The 21,038-nt window shown below is 42.2% G+C and overlaps 2 protein-coding genes across 9 annotated transcripts in view; one reads left to right on the forward strand and one right to left on the reverse strand.

The window, feature by feature from the left end:
• The window catches only part of POLG (DNA polymerase gamma, catalytic subunit), a 32,760-nt gene extending 20,316 nt beyond the window's left edge, over positions 1 to 12,444 (forward strand). For 2 of the 5 annotated variants that reach the window (XM_056806561.1, XM_056806564.1), the window contains 4 exons: positions 5,702 to 5,824; positions 6,669 to 6,837; positions 7,082 to 7,290; positions 11,517 to 12,444. In XM_056806561.1, the coding sequence (XP_056662539.1) occupies positions 5,702 to 5,824; positions 6,669 to 6,837; positions 7,082 to 7,290; positions 11,517 to 11,772 (757 nt within the window). In that variant the 3' untranslated portion in view covers positions 11,773 to 12,444. Of the gene's footprint in view, positions 1 to 5,701; positions 5,914 to 6,668; positions 6,838 to 7,081; positions 7,291 to 11,516 lie in introns of those variants that run through there. The other 3 variants (XM_056806567.1, XR_008913716.1, XR_008913717.1) reach the window with 3 other exon arrangements.
• The window catches only part of FANCI (FA complementation group I), a 71,055-nt gene continuing 61,135 nt past the window's right edge, over positions 11,119 to 21,038 (reverse strand). For all 4 annotated transcript variants that reach the window (XM_056806550.1, XM_016427651.2, XM_007479350.3 and 1 more), the window contains 6 exons: positions 17,514 to 17,567; positions 17,376 to 17,435; positions 16,405 to 16,479; positions 14,416 to 14,511; positions 12,753 to 12,875; positions 11,119 to 12,387 (listed from right to left, as the gene is read on the reverse strand). In XM_056806550.1, the coding sequence (XP_056662528.1) occupies positions 12,322 to 12,387; positions 12,753 to 12,875; positions 14,416 to 14,511; positions 16,405 to 16,479; positions 17,376 to 17,435; positions 17,514 to 17,567 (474 nt within the window). In that variant the 3' untranslated portion in view covers positions 11,119 to 12,321. The remainder of the gene's footprint in view (positions 12,388 to 12,752; positions 12,876 to 14,415; positions 14,512 to 16,404; positions 16,480 to 17,375; positions 17,436 to 17,513; positions 17,568 to 21,038) is intronic.

Below are 21,038 nucleotides of genomic sequence, written 5' to 3' on the forward strand. Positions count from 1 at the left end.
ACCTCCCAAAGTCAACAAGCAGTTCCACTGGGTTATACATGTATCATTGTTCAAAATATATTTCTATGTTATTCATATTTGCAGTAGAGTGAGCTTTTAACATCAAAACCCTAATCACATCCCTATCACACTTACATGATTGAGCTTATATTTTTCCAAAGCATTTCTGGCTCCATAGTTCTTTCTCTGGATGTGGAAAGCATTCTTTCTTACAGGTTCTTCTGGGTTGTCCTGGGTCATTGCAGTGCTGCCAGTAGAGAAGTCCATTACATTCAATTTACCACAGTGTATCAGTCTCTGTATACGTTGTTTTCCTGGTTCTGCTCCTCTCACTCTGCATCAATACCTGGAGGTCATTCCAGTTCACATGGAATTCTTCCACTTTATTATTCCTTTGAGCACAATAGTATTCCATCACCAACATATACCATAGTTTGTTCAGCCATTCCCCAATTGATGGACAACCCCTCATTTTCCAATTTTTTGCCACCACAAAGAACAACTATGAATATTTTTGTACAAGTCTTTTTTCCTTATTATCTTTTTTTATTTTTTTATTTATTTTTTTCCTTATTATCTCTTTTTAATTTAATTTAATTTAATTTAATTATTATTATTTATTTATTATTATTTTATTATCATCTTATTTTCTACACCCAACAGTGCTATGGCTGGATCAAAGGACAGACAGTCTTTTAGAGCCCTTTGGGCATAGTTCCAAATTGCCTTCTAGAACGATTGGATCAATTCACAACTCCACCAGCAATGTATTAGTGTCCCAATTTTGCCATATTCCTTCTAACATTTATCAGTTTCCTTTGCTGCCATATTGGCCAGTCGGCTAGGTGTGAGGTGGCAACTCAGAGTTGTTTTAATTTGCATTTCTCTAATCAGTAGGGATTTTGAACACTTTTTCATGTGCTTATTGATAGTTTGATTTCATCATGTGAAAACTGCCTATTCCCTTGACCCTTGACCATTTTTTGATTGGGGAATGGGTTGATTTTTTGTAAATTTGACTTAGTTTCTTATATATTGGGGAAATTAAACCTTTGTCAGAGAGTTGTGTCTTAAAAATGTTCTCCCAGTTTCTTGGTTTCCTTCTAATTTTGGTTGCATTGGTTTTGTTTGTATAAAACCTTTTTAAATTTGATATTATCAGTCATTCATTTTACATTTTGCAATGTTCTCTACCTCTCAATTGGTCTTAAATTCTTTTCCCACAGATTTGACAGGTATTCTAATATATGTTCACCTAATTTATTTATGATTTCACTCTTTATATTTAAGTCATTTACCCATTTTGAATTATTCTTGGTATAGGGTGTAAGATGTTGATCTAACCCCCATACTGTTTTCTAATTTTCCCAGCAGTTTTTGTCAAATAGTGAGTTCTTGTCCCAAAAGTCTTTGGATTTGTTCAACACTAGCTTACTGAGGTCATTTACCTCTAGTCTATTCCATTGATCCACCCTTCTGTCTCATAGCCAGTGCCATATTGTTTTGATGATCACTACTTTATAGTGCAATTTAAGATCTGGTACTGCTAGGCCCCTCCTCCTTCACATTTTTTCATTAGTTCTCTTGATATTCTTGATCTTTTGTTCTTCCTGATGAACTTTGTTATAATTTTTTCTAATTCTATAAAAAAAATTTTTTTTGGTAGTTTGATAGGTATGGTGCTGAATAAATTAATTTGGGTAGGATTGTCTTTATTTTATTAACTTATCCTACTCAGAAGCAGTTAATGTTTTTCCAATTGTTTAGATCTAGTTTTAATTGTGTAAAAAGTGTTTTGTTGTGTTCATTTAATTCCTGTGTTTGTCTTGGCAGATAGATTCCTAAATATTTTATATTGTCTAGAGTGATTTTAAATGGAGTTTATCGTTCCAACTCTTGCTGCTGAGTTTTGTTCCTGATAATCTTTTTAATTAAACCCCTTTTTGCTTTTGCTTTGCCTGAAGTCATCATTACTACCTTTGCATCTTTTACTTCATCTGAAGCATAGTAGATTCTGCTCTAGTCCCTTATCTATTTTTCTTTGAACCCTACTTTCTGTCTTAGAATTGATAATGTTTGGCTAGGCAACTGGGGTTAAGGGACTTGCCCAGGGTCACATAGCTAGGCAGTATCAGGCTAGATTTGAACCCAAGGTCTTCCTTCCTCAGGCCTGACTCTCCATCCACTGAGCCATCTAACTGCCCCTCTAGTCTCTTAATTCTGTATATTTTTCTCTTTCAAGTGTGTTTCTTTTTCTTTTTCTTCTTTTTTTTAATTTGGTCATTTCCAAACATTATTCATTGGAAACAAAGATCATTTTCTTTTCTTCCCTTCCCCCCCCTCCCACCACCTCTCCCATAGCCCACGCGCGATTCCACTGGGTATCACATGTGTTCTTGATTCAAACCCATTTCCATGTTGTTGGTATTTGCATTAGAGTGTTCATTTAGAGTCTCTCCTCAGTCATATCCCCTCCACCCCTGGAAGTGTGTTTCTTCTAAACAACAATATTGTTGGATTCTGGTTTTGAATCCATTCTGCTACATTTCTTCTGTTTAATGGGTAAGTTTATTCATTCACATGCATGATTGCTGTATCTTTCCCACCATCCTATTCTTATACCTCTTTTTTCTTACTATCCCTTCCTTAAGAATCTATTTTGCTTCTGACTCCTGCCTCCCTTAATCTACCCTCTTTTTTATCTCTCCTCCCTTCTTTTAACTCCCTTCTTCCCTTTTGGGTAAGATGAATTTTTCTGCTCAACTGTGTGTGTGTTTTTATATTCAAAAATATTTTATTTTCCAAATAACAATTTTCAATATATATTTCTGAAATTATAAAATCCAAACTGTCCTAAATCAAATTGCTTACCAAATTCCCCCCCCCCCCCCAATCTCGGAGATGGTAAGCAATTTGATTTGGGTCATATTATTAATATGTGTAATAATATATTATCATGCAAAACATGCTTCTATATTGGTAATTTTTGTAAGAGAATTCTCATATAAAACCAAACCCCCCAAATAAAACCATAAATAAACAAACGTGAAAAAAAATGTGCTTTGATCTGCATCTGACACAGTCTGGTGCCCCTTCCATCTGATGCTGCTCTGTTCTTGTGCTGAGCCCATGTCTAATCCCTGGTGTCCAGAGTTCTGTCTTCCTGTGCTTCCCTGTGCTGGAAAAATGACTTCCTAGGACTTTCTTGGTTTTCCAAATCAGAATTCAGGCTGATCTGCTTTATAGGTTGTTGTGGAGGAGGTTTTGGGGGGAGTTAAGGTAAAATTGCAGCCTCTCACTTTGGTCATCTTGATTCCACATCTGGACAATATATTTTGAATAAGTATTAAAGAGGGATTAAGATTTATTTATTTTCAACATCAAGAATTTATTTTCTCTCTCCCACGTTCTTTTTTCCATTAAAAAAACCCTAAATCCTTGTAACAAATGCACATATGATCAGACAAAACACATTTCTTGCACTGGTCATGTACAATTTTGCATTCTGTATCTTCAGTCAGTCACTTCTCTGCCTGGAGGAAGCTATTATGTTTCAATCATTGACCCTTTGGAATCCTGATTGGTCACTGTGTGTATTTGAATTCTTAAGTTTTTCATCTTTAATGTTCTTGCATAAATTGTTCTCCTCACTTTGCATCAGTTTGTAAAAGTCTTTTCAGGTTTCTCAGAAACCATCTTCCATTGTCTCTTTTTATGGCATAGTAGTATTCCAATATATTCATATACCATATTTTGTTCTGCCACTCCCCAACTGATGGGAACTTCGTTAGTTTGCAGTTATTTGCCACTTCAAAAAGAAGCTGCTGTGAGTACTTTTATAGAAAAATACCATCTTTTTCCTCTTTCAAGTATAGATTTAGTGTTATTGCTGTTATTGGTCTGAGGTCATGTTTAGTAACACAGTTTAGTGTCTTTTGGATACCAAATTGCTTTGTAGAATGGCTAAATCAATTTGCCCACAGCCCCTCTAAATTCTGCCATTTTCCTTTTTTGCCAACCTGATAGATATAGAAGGTAATACCTTAGTGCTTTAATTTTCATTTCTCTATTGATGATTTGGAGCATTTTTGTCATAACTGTTGATAGCTTGTAGTTTCCTTTGAAAACTGCCTAGGTTTTCTCATTGGATTGAGAGCCAGGCTAACAGAAAGTTGGTCCTGGGTTCAAATTTGGCCTCAGACATTTCCTAACTGTGTAACTTGAGGCAAGTCACTGAACTCCCCTTGCTTAGCCCTTACTGCTCTTCTGCCTTGGAACCAATAAATAGCATTGATTCTAAGATGGAAGGTAAGGAAAAAAAAAACACTGAACCTATCTGTTCAAATTCTTCAACCATTTATCAATTGGAGGGATGACTTTTTTTATTAGGGCAGCTAGGTGGTGTAAAGGTTAAAATTATGGTTGAGACTGAATGTAATAATTATTTTGGTCACCAAGGATTTTATTTGTAAAATCCTAATAAAACAACCAAGTCAGCTGGAAATTTTATGGTGATTTAGTTGATAGTGGAGGAGATTAAGGAGAAGGAAGAAGGAAAGGAGTAGGTCCCCCCCCCCCCCCCCCCCTCCAGCTGCCTGGCTAGTACCGAGCAGGGAGATTAGGAGATAAGGTTTTGGAGTATGAAGGAGGAAGGAGTCAGCTTGAACTCCAAAAAGGAAAGGGCTAAGCCAACATGCCCTAACCTGAAATCAGCTCCAGGGCAAACTCACTGCCAAACCCAGACAAAATAACTGCCACCACTCCAAGATTGTCGGAACGCCTAGCAAGCTGCCAGCCAGAGTCACCTCTCTAGGGAAAGAGGAAGAGAGAGGAAGTGACGTGCTTTAGACAGTTTTATGTCACTTTCCTGTGTCTCATCTGTACCAATGATAGCTTAGCTTGACTTAGGACAGCCCAGGGGTCTGTCCGCTTTTTCTGCACATGTCTGTTGAAGGCCATTTCCTCAGATAATTAAATCTTGAGTTTGGTGCAGACCTTCCTAATCTTGTTAAACTAAGGAGGGTGGAGAAATTCAGGGTTCCCAAGACCTGATTCTGTTAGTCCAAGTATCTCTATTGTTATTTATTAGGAAACAAGCTAAATCAGATCTTCTAAAGTACGGTCTGATTAGGGTGGAATAGTTTTAAAGTTCACAGTGGTATGGTGAATAGAGCACTGGCCCTGAAATCAGGAAGACCCAAGTTCAAATCAAGCCTTAGACACTTTAACTATCTATGTGATTTTGGGTAACTTAACTGATTTTTGCCTCAGTTTCCTAATCTGTAAAATGAGAACAATAGTGCCTATCTCCCAAAGTTGTTTTGAGGATCAAATGAGATATTTGTACAGGGATTAACATAGTACCTGGCATGTAATATTTTTGTCATCAGAACTTTGCTCATGTTGTTTCTCTTTTATGAAATGTCTTTCCCTGTTTTTTCTCAATATTTGTCCTTTAAATTTCAGCTTTCATGCTCCTTCTTCTAGGTTGTCACTGATCCTTAGTAATGACCTTTCCTCCCTGGTTTACTTTGAAATTATTAAGTATCTATGTATTATTTTTATTAGAAAGTCTTTTGCATGTCTTATGGTACCCTGTAAATTCCTTTATGGAAAGAAAACTGTATTTCTCACAGCATTGGCTGACCACAGGATAGGCACTCACTAAATCCTTGTGAACTGGCTCTTCTTTTTGTTGAAGGTATCAACTGTCAAAGGATGGCGAGTGGCTAGTCAAGGAACTGGGGATTCAAGTGGACAGGAAAGAAGACGGTTGGGTTTCCCTTCAAGACCTAAGGAAGATCCAGAAAGCAGCTTCCAGGATGTAAGAGAAGGGGGTCTGCTTCTTAAGAATGGCTGCCATGGAACTAGTGGTTTCAAGTTCCAGGATTGATCCTGCAATAATGAGCCATGGTGTGTTCTTGAGCAGGGAAATGGTGACAGGATGAAAATATCATTTTAGGAAGTTTAATTTGGCAGTGGTATGTAGGATAGATTAAAAGGGAGTAGATGGGAATCTGCATAAATCTCCAGGAATAGGGGACCACAGATGAGATGTCATTTTGAAGGCATTACAAAACTAACATCTGCCTTTCAACTTAATTAAATTAATATTTATTAAGCTTCTTCTAGGTTAAAGGCACCATGGTAGGTGCTATTGGGACATATAGATAGGATTTAGACTTGTTTTCAAGAAACTTAGTTTGGTGCAAGGAGAAAGACACATGTACATAAATGGGATGCAAAGAAGCATGATGTAAGCAAAAGGAAGTACCGCAAGTCATTTAACCTCGCCATGCCTCAATTTACTCATCTGTAAAATGGGGTAATAGTTCTACTATCACATGATTATTATAGGATTAAGTGAGATGATATATCTAAAAATTATTTGTAACTAACAAAAGTTATCTAAATGTGTTATGTGGGGAACACTATAAGATAAGTTTTGCCTTCCTTGTGATATTGGTGTTTCCCAGGATCTTGAATAAATAATCCTACTATATGCCTTAATTCTCTATTTATAAAATTACTAACAATCTCTTTGCCCTACTGCATCCCCAGAGAGTAAGAGTGTTGAGTTTTCTTTAGATGTTCCTGTTTGAGTGGTGGCAGGATCTTGTTGTGGCTAGATACTAAATTTGAGAACTTGTTTTCTTGTGGCCTTTCAGGTCTTATAGAAAAAAATGGAATTTAGTAGCTGATCGAGCCTGGGCAGGAGGGACAGAGTCAGAAATGTTCAATAAATTGGAGAGCATCGCCATGTCCGATGCCCCTAGGACTCCTGTGCTGGGCTGCCAGATTTCTCGTGCCCTGGAGCCTGCAGTGGTCCAAGGGGAGGTGAGTCTGCTTTCTTGTCACAGGCCAGTATGGCTCCTTCACCTGGACACACATGGATCATGTCCTGGAGGCAGAGCAGCCTCACTGCACTGGGAGAAGTGCCACGTGGGGACCTGTGGCGAGAGCGCCACACAGATGTGATTCTCCTTGTGGGACCGAGTTCCACAGACTGTGCCCGGGGATTTTGGGTCTTGGCATTCTCTGTAACTTCCACCATCTCATTTGTCGTCTTCCCTCGCTGCAGTTTGTGACCAGCCGAGTGAACTGGGTGGTACAGAGTTCAGCTGTGGATTACCTGCATCTCATGCTGGTGGCCATGAAGTGGCTGTTTGAAGAATTTGACATCAGTGGCCGTTTTTGTATCAGCATTCACGACGAGGTCCGCTACCTGGTTACAGAAAAAGATCGTTACCGTGCAGCCCTTGCCTTGCAGATCACAAACCTTTTGACAAGGTAAGGTTCCAGGAGCCGAAGAGCGACTTCCCATTTATTGAATCATTTACCCTAAAGTGTATTGGTGCCCTCCCTCTTCCTATCAGTCATTTCCAGAAAGTCTCCTCCTCCAGTAACAACAACAAAGAAAAACAGTTAAGCAGAGTCGGTCGTTGTATTGCCTGAGCCTGGCAGTATGCAGCATTCCCTACCCTGCTCCCTGACCTTTCCAACAATCAACTGAACGGATGTTCCGCTCTATGATTGGTGTTGGAGCAGAATTGTGCAACCAGAGCACGTTTTTGTAGTGCTTCCTATGTGAATTAGTTTGTATGTTCTGAGGAAAACATGTTTAGGGATAGCCTGCGATGATCAGTGTCTTGTGTGGATTCCTGTTGTACAGCGTGATAGCAGTGTTAAGTCTCTGCCATTTTTGTTTAGCTCTACCATGTACAGCTGTGTATGTGAACATAACACAAGAGCAAGCATCATTTCAAGAATAAACCATGCTGGATTTATTTCATTTTCCTTTTTGACAGGAGTTCTAAATGAGCAAAGTGGGCCTCCCTTACCAACTTCCACCCATTGCCCCTGGTTCTGCCTTCTGGGGCCACAGAATCAATTTAATCCCCCTCCATGTAATAATAGCCCCTTGAATAAAGATACTTCTGTCCCCTTTGGGTCTTCTCCAAGTTAAGCATTCCCATTTCCCTCTTCGAGTTCTCATCTGACATGGATTTAATGCCCTTCAACTTCCTAGTTTGCTCTCCTCTAGAAACTCCATTTTATCAATGTCCGAATTAACTATAGTGCCCAGAACCCAGCACAAACTCTGGGGACAGTAGCATAGTCATGTCCATGGGGAAGTTAGGCTCTTGCTTATTCAGCCCAGGCCTGCGTTGGTTTTTTTGGCTGCCACATTACACTTAAAATAATTTTTTTCAACCCGTATCATCTGTCTTAGTAAGGGCTAGGCAATGGGGATTAAGCGACTTGTTCAAAGTCACATAGCTAGAAACTGTCTGAGGCCAGATACAAACCCAGGACGTCCCAACTTTGATATTTGCACTCCTGACATACTGTGCTAATAATAGATCCCTGAGATTCCCAGATATTTTCAGAACTATGCATGTCCCTTCTATCTTGGATTTGTGAGTTGATTGCTTTGTACTTTTTCTTACTGAATTTTGTCTTTGTCTTTTAAGCCCAGGGTTCAAGGAGGTTTTTAACACTTTTTGTGCCATGGACACATTTAACATTCTGGTGAAGCCAGTGAAGCCTTTCTCAGAATAATGTTTTTAAATGTATGAAATACACAGGAAACATGGGATTACAAAAGAAACCAATTCTATTAAAATCCAATTTTTAAAAAGTAACTTCATGGATGCCAATTAGGAATACCTGTTCCAGACTAGTTATCCAGTATGTTATAGATTCCTTCCAATCGTGCAAATCTGATCAGCATATTATCTACCCCTTTATCAGTCACTAATAAAAATGTCTAAAAGACATGGCCAAGTGAAGGTCTCAGGGGCACTATACTGGAGACTTCTTGTCACGCCAACGCTACATAATTCCTCTGAGTTTGGCCATCTAACCAGCTGTGGCTCTAGCTGATACTACTATCTCTCTATCCTCTCCACAAGAAGAGTAGGCGACAACTTATTGAATACTTTGCTAAAATCTAGGTACTCTATTCACATCATTCTACATCAATCATTTGCCCCCCTCCCAAACCCCACCAACATAAAGTTAATTATAACTTATATGCCAACATTTTATTGAAAAGGAAGGAGAGATCCTATGAAAAGCCTGATTAAAACTTCCAAATGCAATCAACCTATACTTTGGATAGAATGAGAATGGCACAGGTAGAGAGAGTTCTGGATTTAGTCAGAGGACCTAAATTCACAGGAGACACAGGCAAGTGAGTGATAGGAATATTTAAACAGTTGGGTGTGAGATTAATTTCATGTCCACCTTTGTCATTGTTCTATTTCTGCTGCTTCAAACCTCCTTTATGTTACCATTGTAAGTTTAATTCTTTGAGAGATCTGAGATCTCAAGATGGCTATTCCCTCCAACAGCGTATTGCTTCTCCTGTGTAATTCTCTGTTGGCAATATGACCTTCATGCACACTTGCACTTCTCCATTTATTTTTGAGACATGGTATTCCACAACTTAGCACAATTGGGAGTCAGCGTTAATAAAAATGATGGAACTTCGGACCTTCGTATTTCTGACTTAACAGAACAAGTCCATTTAGGGCCACAGAGCCATTGTGAAACTAACTCTATCGTCTCAACCAGTATCAGGAAATTATACAATTAGAATCTGAGAATTGGAGAGGGCTTCAGTGGCCAATTTATACAGCCCATACCCCAAAGGAATCCCCATTTTTGCCATATTCATCAGCTGGTCATCTAGCCTCTACTCAGACTGACAGAGCAGGGAACTTGGTACTTCTCAAGGCAGCCTGTTCCACTTTTGGGCAGCTCTATTAAGGAGTTTTTCCTGGCATGAAACTTAAATGGACCCCCTTACAACTTCCACCTGTTGTTCTTGATTCTGCCCTTTGGGGCAAGATGAAATCTCCTGTCAAGTTTTATTTGCCCATCCAGGGAGAACCTTTGTCATCTTGTTTAGCTTCAAATTTTATCTTTTGGTTTCATTTGTGTATTTCATTTATATTAACCTATTTTGTCTCATGGATTCTTCCCAATAATGTTTTTATTATTTTTTAATTTTTATTTGGTCATTTCCAAACACTATTCATTGGAAACAAAGATCATTTTCTTCCCCCCCCCCCCCCCCACCTCTCCCATAGCCCACGGTATCACGTGTTCTTGATTCAAACCCATTTCCCTGTTGTTGGTATTTGCATTAATGTTCATTTAGTGTCTCTCCTCAGTCATATCCCCTCCACCTGTAGTCAAGCAGTTGCTTTTCTTCAGTGTTTTTACTCCCACAGTTTATCCTCTGCTTGTGGATAGTGTTTTTTAGATCCCTGCAGATTGTTCAGGGACATTGCATTGCCACTAATGGAGAAGTCCATTACCTTCGATTGTACCACAGTGTGTCAGTCTCTGTGTACAATGTTCTCCTGGTTCTGCTCCTCTTGCTCTGCATCACTTCCTGGAGGTTGTTCCAGTCTCCATGGAATTCCTCCACTTTATTATTCCTTTTAGCACAATAGTATTCCATCACCAACATATACCACAGTTTGTTCAGCCATTCTCCAATTGAAGGGCATCCCCTCGTTTTCCAATTTTTGGCCACCACAAAGACCAATAATGTTTTTAAATGCACAAATTCAAACACATGGGTTTACAATAGAAACCAATTATGTTGAAATAGATATTTTTTCCCACCCAAATTCATGATTCATAATGAAGTTAAGATTGACATGATTCAATTCCACCAATTACCTTTTACTTACTTGGTCATCTCTTTCATTGAAACACATTGATACAGTATAGTTTATAGATAGAAACTGTATTCTTAGCACTGCCCCCAGTCCTTTTATGCCACTCTATTAGTCACTGCAGAAGGCATGGCAACCGATGAAGTAAATAATTTATCACTAAGTAGTCAGCCCATCAGTGATGATATTAACTTCAAGTCTTTCAAGCATGCTAGAACCTTCTATATAAAGGGCTTTGGCTCTTTTGGCATAGCCTTGGATAACCCAGTCATCTCCATTCTATGAGGTGTCACTGGAGTAGCATTTTAACTCTTTCGGCTGTTTTACCAATCGAATCCTGGTTAAAGGAGTCTTAGAAAAAGCCTTTGTTTTTCTAATCCAAGAATGGTAGTTGAATCTGTACATGAATAAACAAGAACACTAATCTGAGCAAAATCAGTTTATTTACATACTGGTACATAACTCTGGAACTTTGCTGGTCTCAGTGTTTTGATGACTGATTTTTTAAAAAGAAAATTGTTCTTTCATGTGAGTTTTTGATATTGATTAGGTTAAATTAGAGGAATATGACAATTATTAAACTATATTGCTCATTCATGTTGAGGTACTTGTTTTTTCACCCTTCTTTAAAAAAGCTAAATTTGGTTAACTCAGTGGAGTTTAGGTTTAGGGGAACCTATTGCCCTTTGGATGGCTGGTATTAGGATTCTGTGGAAAACCATACATCTAATGGCTTGAGAGCAAAATAGAGAGGTGTGATGGTTTCTGTCAGTCTTTGACTTGGGGGATTGTCCACTTAAAAGAATATTTGGTCTCTTTCAGATGCATGTTTGCCTATAAACTAGGTCTGAATGATCTGCCCCAGTCTGTGGCGTTTTTCAGTGCAGTTGATATTGACCGATGCTTGAGGAAGGAAGTGACGATGGATTGTAAGACGCCTTCCAACCCAACTGGACTAGAAAGGAGATATGGGATCCCCCAAGGTGAGTGCATGGTGTCCTCCCATTTCTACCTAAAGAATGCAGATATTACAGCTGAATTAAGTTTAGGAGGTTTTTTCAATAAAAAAAATAATTAAAAAAAATGAAATATGATTCATTCTGCCAAATGAAACCATATTTGGATAGAACCTTGCTGTTTTGGGGAACTAACATTCTTAGCCACTCTGCTGTCCTATTTTTAATCATTCCTGAGTCACAAGACAAGTCCCTCTAACTAACTGTAATTGTCTTTTAGGTGAAGCACTGGATATTTATCAAATAATTAAACTCACCAAAGGCTCCTTGGAGAAAAGAAGCTAAGCCTGGAACATGCCATGACCTGAAGGCATCTCATTTGTTCCTGTGGAACATTAACACTGATGAAGGTTCCTACCTACCTTCTCCCTGTCTGAAACAGGGCTTGTGTTAGTCATTTGTCCAAAAGAAGGAGGAAAAAAAAAGAAATTATTTATTATAGATAAATATTTATGTGCTGCTATATAAGGCATTCCATTATGCCAAGAAGAGTAGAGTTCATTTTGGTGGGTTCAGAACCACAGTGCTGTGGCCACAGTCTGAAGGCCAAAAAGGAATAAGGCATTATAGGTCCTAGAGCGATCAGAAGTCACACGGTAGCCTCAGGGATTTCATTTTTTTTTCCTCTTCTTCTTGGCTGGCTCTTGACTGTCTTTTCTCGGCTCAGATGCAGCAGTCTGGAAGGAGAGAGAAATGATGTTCAATAAAATTATGAAATGGAAACTTTTATCAAAGCTTGTATCAGTCCTGCTTTTTTGGAGGAAATGCTCCTCTCCTAGTTCTTTAGGCTTCCTAATTTAGGGCGAAAGCAGGTGGCAGGTGTGTGGGACAGGCAGGAGGTACTTGGCTTGAGTCAGTGACTCCCAACATCTCTGAGGCCCAGTTTTCTCCTTTGTAAATGGTGCCTGTACCACCTACTTCAAAGGAGTGTTGGGAGGCAAACGTTTTTGCAAATCTTTATTCCCTCTCAGCTGTTTACCTGGGCTTTGAAACAGTTTCCAAACACACACTTTGTACATGATAGAGAGAAAAGACAGCTTACCTGATCGGCCACTCCTTCATTCTCAGCATCAATTTCTTGCTCCTGGAGAGCTGTGTCCAAGATGTCCCCATTGATTCTGAAGTCTCTGGAGGTGCTGAGCTTCATGTACTGCATTAAGTTCACCTGTAACAGTAGAGTTTTTCCATTACCTAAGTGTCCTCTCCTCCAGAGCTTTTAAAATCATACTGTACGTATGTACACTATTGGTCTTTTGGTTCCTTCTAGTGGAGGATGGTTTTGAATTCAAAAAGACCAAAGTTCAAATCCAGTCTCAGATATTTAATAGTTTTGTGACCCTGATTGAGTCTATTCACTGTTATCAGCCTCAGTTTACTTATCTGTAAAATGAGTATGAAGTAATCCCTTACCTATCGCTGGAGTTATGTCCCAGACACCCTAGCAATAGGTGAAAATCTGCAAAGTAGTGGGAGAGCAGACCAACGCTATCTATAGTCACTGAGCCAATCAGTGCCCAAGATATAGAACACAGCGCTGGTGAGGGACACCCATGGGTCTCCAGCTATTGGCTGGGAGTTAGTTCCAACCCCCCCCCCCCCCCATGTCATCTCTGTCTCAAGTCAGCTCAGCTTTCCTGAGGGGGACAGAGGGGTGGCCTGAGGCCAAAGGGACAGAGCCAGCTGGCTGGCCAGCATAAAGGGGCAATCGGGGGCTCAGCCTCTTGGTCTCCTGGCCAGCTGGGCATGACAGGAAAGGGCCCCTCTGTCCCTGGGCCCCACTTCAAGGGGCCCTGCCCAGCGTCCCCATAAGTGTCCTGTTGATGTTGTGTGTGTGTCTTCGAGAACTCTTTGGCTTCTGCTCCCACCACCCTGCTCTGGCCTGTTCTCTCATCATTCGATGGGACTCCCCTGTGCGCCAGGCCCTGTCCTCTGGCTTCTCTGCTCCCAACACTCTTGCTCACCCACATTCTAGCCTAGTCCTGCCTTCCCCCAGGCTCCCACCCCAGCACCTGTTCCTTCTCCCTTCTCCCTCTGTGGGCAGCCTCCCAGATCAAACGAGTCTCTGCTAGGATCCCTCCACCCTTTGTTCTTGCCCCAGCCTAGCTGTATGTCCACAGGTCTCATTCCTCCTCGTGGTGAAAGCACATCTGAGTCCTAGCTTCCCCCTCTCCCACTCAGAGGGGGGGCTACAGGCCTTGGCCCTCCAGTCAGTGTTCTGTCCACTGAGACCCCCTTCCTGCCCCTGAGCTTGTCCCCATCCCAGAGGCTTGCACAGAAAGGCAGTCTCCCTTCTTAGCCCTCCTGTGCCCCCTGGGGCATGTAACTCAGTCCTGCAGTCCAAAGCCTCTTGACTAGGCACAGCTGCTCTCTTGGTTGGGCAGTGGGTGGGTGGGTGAGTTGCTGTTGGATTTTTCATTCAATAAACTGGTGGTTTTTGCCCCCCACCCCCCAAATCCTGGGATATAGTGAAAACTCCGCCATACAGAATTAGATATATATTAAGAAAAAAAAAACCACAGTGAAGCTGCGACAAGTGAACCACAATATAGCGAGATACAACTGTAATAGAAGTTTCCTCCAAGGATTGTTGTGAAAATTAAATGAGATGTGTAAAACACTTCACAAAACTACATAAATGCTAAGTATTATCTGCTCAATTTGCTTTACATTTTTTTGTTGCCATTCAGTACTAAGATTGCAATTACCTTAGACTTCTTAGAAAGGTGGATAAGAAATTTCTCATATTGTTCAATGGCAAAGATTAGGTTAGGAATGGGCTTGGTCTCCCGAAGAACCCTAGCCTATAAAGAAAAGAGAAGACAGGTATTAAAACCAACATTTTGTGGCATATGAGCCCTCCAGTCCATTAGTGGGGAGTTAATATTACCTCAGATACCAGAACAAAATAAACTAAAGCTGCTTTAACCAGGTGGAGCTGCAAACCTTGTTGATGAATTCAGGATTTGTCAAATACTATTCCAAAGTGATTTGCTCTTGAAGAATGGGTTGTGGTAGGTCCATTTTACTATCTGCAAATGTCTTTGGTTGCTTTGGCCATTGGAATTGTAAGCCTCTTCAGCACTCATACCTCCTTTTCCAGTTCCATGGACAGATGTGCTTTGCCAAGATCCCACGATCCTTCAGGCATCATGTGTAGAGGCAAGTGATTGCTTGCCCGTCTCCCTGACCAAGTGGTAAAGGGCAAGAGCACCAAATTGGAGAAAGGAGACCTAAATTCAAGTTAAATCTCTTAGGGCAAACTCACTTCTCAGTCCCAGTTTCCTCTAGATAATGAGAATGTTGGGAGGGAAGGTGAGAACAGAGGACTTCTGATGGCCATTACACATTGACCCACAGAACAGAGCTTGATATCTCTACCTTTTCTGCAAGAAAAATTGACACCTACGTTTTAATTTTTGTTCTTTTTAGAACTCTTACCTTCTGCCTTAGTATCAACTCTAAAACAGAAGAGAAGCATGGGCCAGGTACCTGGGGGAAAGTGACTTGCCCCAGAGGTCACAGCTAGTGTGGAAAGGAAAATGGAGTCTGAGAAACCATCATTTAGAATGTACTGGGTGGGGGAGTAGCAATTGGAGCAGAAGAGGCTTGTGGGAGAGAATAGGCTGAAAAAAAAGGTCTTTGCCCTCTGAACTCTGGTGAGAGAGGAGCTAGGACCCGAGCTGGAGATCCCGACCTGTGGTGACAAAGCCTTGCCTCCATTTCCCTTACCCTGAAGAGAGAAGATTCCTGATATCTTGAGAGCATCAACTAAAGGAAGAACAAAATAACAACTGCTTCTGAAAGGGGCTGATCCCTTAAACTTCACAGGATCACCCTGAAGACCCTTTCCATCCCTTGACATTTCCAGGAAGGACACTTGACATCTGTTTAGTTTAGGAGAGTGACAGTGATTAGAGAGGAAGGAGAAAGAGAAGCTTAGGCTGAGCCATCAGATGAAGTAGAAACAAAGACAACCTGTAGGGTCTCCTACTCCCACAAACCTATCCCCCCCCTTCTTTATTACTTGAACTATTAAACAACTTTATATTGAAGGAACTTGCAGTCAGATTCAAATCATAGAAGAACAAAGAAAGAGAGGGTGGTGGGCTAGGGCTAGCCATTTAGCCTTGGCTACAAAACAACAAAAGCCAACAAGGACAGTCAGGTTGCCAGACAAGTGGGACTTCTGGGGTATCAAATACCAGCCAAGCTTTGAGAAGAGTAAATTCCATTATTCCCCAGAAGTCTTCTCATTGAGACACTGCCCTTGTTCATCCTGCCTTAACATCAGCTCAGGGGTACCTCTCTTGTGGGTTGAGTGTGAGGGAAAGGGAGAATACTAAGATCATCTCTCAGCCCAGTGATTATCTCTCCCTTTACCTCACCTGCCATCCTTATTCCCTCTGTCCCTTCACTTCATCCATTCCCTGTTACAAACTGTTCCTTATTCCCCTTCCCCAAATCCTTACACTAGGAAGTGTCTGAGGCTAAATTTGAACCCAGCCCCTCCTATCTGGTGCTCTAACCACTGAATTATCTGGATGTCCCACACCTTTTGCAAAAAGTTTTTAACCTTAAATGGAGATATTTCAATTGAACAAAAAATAAATGCAAGTTAGATCACTGTAAAATGTTTGAGGGCTGAATGAATCACTAAAGCACATCAGGATTTAACCCTTTTGGCAGAAGCTCACCATGGCTGTGGAAACAGCAGCAATTTTCTCCTTCTTCTTCTCTCCTGCAAAGCTTAGGCTTTCATTCTGGATGTTCTAAAGGAATCAAAAGCAAAATGCTCATTAGGTTGTCCCTCCAGGCCTCTGCCTCTGAGCATGCAGAGGGCACAGAGAAGGGTTCTCTGTCTGTATTCAGCTGGACTGAGGAACCAAAGCCCAGCTCCATGTGGGAGATCCGGCTCATTAGCTGCCCTCTTGCATAATGCCTTCCTCACTGCCCCTTTGCTCATATTCTCATTAGGCTTCTAGGGGTTTTAGGATCACTGCGTCACCCATCCCAAGTATATATTCTTTTCCCACTCTAAATACTCCACAAGAAATGCTTTTTTCCAAATGAAAGGATTCTTGCAGAGTACAAACTATGAATGCAGAGAAATGTCTACTTTCTTGGAAAGCTTCTTAGAGTGTCTTGTAGGGATGTTCCTAGATCAGTGATGGTGAAACTATGGCATGGGTGCCAAAGATGGCACATGCCTGTCCCCGTCCCCCCCATGTAATGATAATAATGTAATAACTGTCCCCAGTTCATTACTAGAAAGGCAGAGGGATTTGGCAGAGCTGCTCCCCTTCCCCTCTCCATGGTGCCTGAAAATATTTTTTCACATGCCCCCACCCCTCTGCCCAGCAGCCCAAGGGGAGTTCTTCCTCTCTCTGATGTGAGAAGCAGTGGCATTAGGTCTCAGGGAGGGAGGGGCCCGGCATTCCACCTCTAAAAGGTTTGCCATCACTGTCCCAGAGTGCCCAGCAGGAGACGGGAGACTTGGGGGCTCTGTTCTGATCTCGGTTTTGTGGCTAACTTGGGAAATCATCGTATCTAACTTCCTTCTGTGGATAGGAAAGAAATCCATGCTGGATATCTGGTATATTGTAGATCTTAGCTTTGTCATCCCTGTCATGCCCCGTTTCAGAGGAATCCATTTCTGGTCTCTTACCTGCACATAAGAGATGAAGGCATAGCACTGGGGCGTCAGGTGGGAGCCTGAGAGCTTAACCTGTAGAGCAGAAAGGGCAGTGCTGTTACCCATGAAGCCCCTCCTCCCCCCTCCCGCTAGGAAGGCTGCCCTACGTACCAGTTTTTCCATGCGGTTAGGAATTCCTCCGGAACTCCGGCAAACCTGGAGATACTGACAGAAAACAGAGCCTCAGCTTCAGCTTCCCTTAGTTCTAAGAGTGAACATTGGCGTGGTGGAAGGGAAGGAGCTGGGCTCGGAGGTCAAGGCTGGGGGCAAGTCCGTCCATCATTGATTATTCAGCCTGTGCTAGGCCCTCGCTGCTATTCCCAATCAGCTTTCCCTCCAGGAGAGGAGAGTGCATGAAGAAGGACCATGCTATCCAGGACTCTAGAACCTCCTAAGAAGAACCCCACCCAAGTAGCATCAAGCTGGCTTAAAGGGTCACTACTGAGGGGACGCCTCTCACACAAAGTGACCCCAGTGGAGTCCTGAGGGGAGCCAGGGAGGGAGGGAGAGCATCCTGGGCACTAGAGAGCCAGCCAGGCAAATGGCCGGAGATGTGTGATGAACTGCAGTGCAGACAGACCAGTTTGGCAGCCAAGTGGAAGATAGACCAGAGCAGAGAGAGACAAGGCAAAGGGGATCCATGAGAAAAGAACTGCAACAGCCCAGGAGAGAGGATGAGGGCCAGCATGCTTCCTGAGCATTCCTTTCTTAATCTATAAAATAGGGAAAATGCTCATGCGATCTCTCCCTGGCTGTACTATTACTATCCCACTGAACACCACACTGAAGGGAACCTCTGGTCAGAAAACTAAGCAGCTCCCCCATCTTGGGCATCTTGTGCAGCACATCTCCTCTCTCCTGGGTCTCACGGCTGAATGGAGACAACAGGCCAACAACTATGGACAAATAGAATGCAGCCAGGGAAATGGGAGATGATTGATAGGAGGAAGGTATGTGTGAAGGGAAAAAGACTTCCAGAAAAGGTGAGATTTTTAGCCAGAACCTGAAGGAAGCCAAGAGGCAGATGAGGAAGAAGAGTACTCCAGGCTGGGGTGGCTCAGTGGGCAGAGCCAGGGCTGGAGAGGAAGGTCCTGGTCTCAAAACACTTCCTGCTGTGTGACCCTGGGCAAGTCACTGAACCCCACTGCCTAAGGCCTCTTCTGCCCTGGAATGGATACTCTGTATTGATTCTAAGACAGAAGGTAAGTGTTTCTTTAAAAAAAAAAAAAGCTTGGAGTCAGGAGCTGGAGTGTGGGTGCCTGGCTAGGAGGTGCTTGGGACCTCAGAGGAGATGACAGGGAGCTGGTGGTGCTTCCTGAATGGGGGAGGGAGCCAGGCTTTAGGGAGAACACTGGTGACTGGGGAGAGGGTGGATGTAAGTGGGGAACAGGTGAGGCAGGAGCCACAAAAGCCCTCTCTAGGGCCTTTGGAAGAGTCACGGAAGAAGAGAGGTGTAAATGAGAGACATTAGGACCTGGCAAAAGACTGGGTATGGGGGGAGAGAGCGAGAGGTCAAGAATGAGCTCTGGGGCAGGAGCCTGGGTGATTGGGAAGACAAGACGGTAGTGCTCCGGACAGCAAGAGAAGGTCAGGAAGTGAGGAAAGTTCGGGGGGAAAAATATTAAGTTCAGTTTGGAACATAGTGAATTTAAAATATCTGTGAGTTACCCAGTTTGAAATGTCTACTAGATGGCTGGAGAGAAGGATTTGGAGATTGAAAGAGGAGTTAAGGCTGGAGAAGTAGATCTGGAAATCATCAGCATATAGAACACAATCCATGGAAACTGAGGAGATCATACCAGGGAAATGGCATAATGCAGGAGCTGGCAGCCTGGGGGGTGGGTAGAGAGAAGAGAGAGGGCCTGGGACAAAGCTTTGGGGGACGCTCACCCAGGAGTCAACAGAGGAGCAAAAAGAGGCAGGAAGAGAACCAGGACAGAGTAGTGTTATGAAATAAAGAGCAGGGTGACTGACAATCAAAGACTGAAGAGAGAGCAAGAAAGGTGAGGCCTGGGAAAAAGCCATTCAAGTTGGCAAACAAGAGATCGGCATGACTGCGGAGAGAGGTTCTAGTCAAATAATATCTCAATGTCACAAGAATGTAGGAGAAAGGAGAAGAATTCATACAGAATTGGGGAGATGAAGCTTTTTTTCTTCTTCCAGAAACATGTACAGCATTCCTTTTGGGGAATGGGGGAGACCAGCAGCCATTCCTCCTCTTATTTTCCTATACTTAGGTAGAGCTCAGCTCTGTGACCAGAGGGGCCCCTTCCCTATCAAGTGGTTGTTCCTTTATCTGGGACATGAGCTCTCTCGTTATTATCCTCCGCAAGAACGAGAAAACAGACGTTACCAAGACTACCGATGCTCCCACTTCTGCCTGCCAACTGCTTCAGAACAGATCTTCATACCCATTCTCAGGGATAAATGTCCAAATGCTTTATGATTCTTTCTATGCCTTTCTGAGTATTAGGCTACTATTGAGGACAGAGATTTGATTAGCAGGTTTGAATCACTTTTCGTTCTGTTTTGGACTGAAACATCTACTACTAGGTCCAAAGCAGGGAATACTTGCCAATGGAAACAAAATAATATTTGCCTTTTCTCAGGCAAGAATTGTTGTTTGTGTCAGGATAACAATAATAAAGAAGATCATGATGACAATTCACCCTTGCAGAGTACTCTGAGGCTTTCAAAGCACTTTCTCCACAACTTGTGAGGTAAATGGTGAGAACTATTCATGAAGAAAAAGGGGTATAAAGAAGATGACTTGCCCAGCATACCAAAGCTAAGACCAAACTGACTTCCTCTACTTTCTATTCTATGATGCTTTTTTTTTAATCCCTTATCTTCCACCTTAGAATCAATACTGTGTTTTGGTTCCAAGACATAAGACTGGTCAGGACTAGGCAATGGGAATTAAGTGACTTGCCCAGGGTCACACAGCTAGGAAGTGTCTGAGGACAGATTTGAACCCAGGACCTCCTGTCACTGGGCCTGATTCTCCATCCACTGAGCCACCTAGCTGCTCCCGTACTATGATGTCTTTTAACCCTACAATATCCCTTCCACATTGGCTTATTTCTCTCTTCTCTTGCACAGCCAAACTCCTGGAGAAGACTGTCCTCACCTTCAACTTTTTCTCACTTCTCATTTGCTTATCCACCTCTAGATCTAGCAATGAAAGGAAACTGTTTTTTGAAGGCTGCCAAGGCTCCTTTATTCACTCTTGACCTTTCTGTACTGTTGCACACCGCTGACCACCGCTTCTTGAGGACTCTTTTTCCCCAGAAACCATCCCTCTCCTACGTCTCGATTTCTGTCAGGAAAGCGGACCACCTTTCTTTAAGTCATTCTCAATTCTTCACCCAACTACCCACATCTAATCTCCCAAAAGTTGCTCAGCCTTGGCTCCTCTCTTTCCACATTCCTTTTTGTCTTCCTGCCCTCTCCCTCCCATCCGCATGACCATGGTCCGCATACTGCCTGTGCTATGGAATGAGCCTTCCAGAGGGTCTCTCTACACCTAGCCTATCTCCATTTCAACCCATTCTCAACTTAGCTATTGAAGTGATATTGCTAAAGAGGTCTAACCAGGTTATTTCCAGGCTTATGATGCTTCAGTGAATGGTTCCC

Source organism: Monodelphis domestica, chromosome 1, assembly GCF_027887165.1.
Source record: "Monodelphis domestica isolate mMonDom1 chromosome 1, mMonDom1.pri, whole genome shotgun sequence".
In the NCBI taxonomy this organism is placed as follows: Eukaryota; Metazoa; Chordata; class Mammalia; order Didelphimorphia; family Didelphidae; genus Monodelphis; species Monodelphis domestica.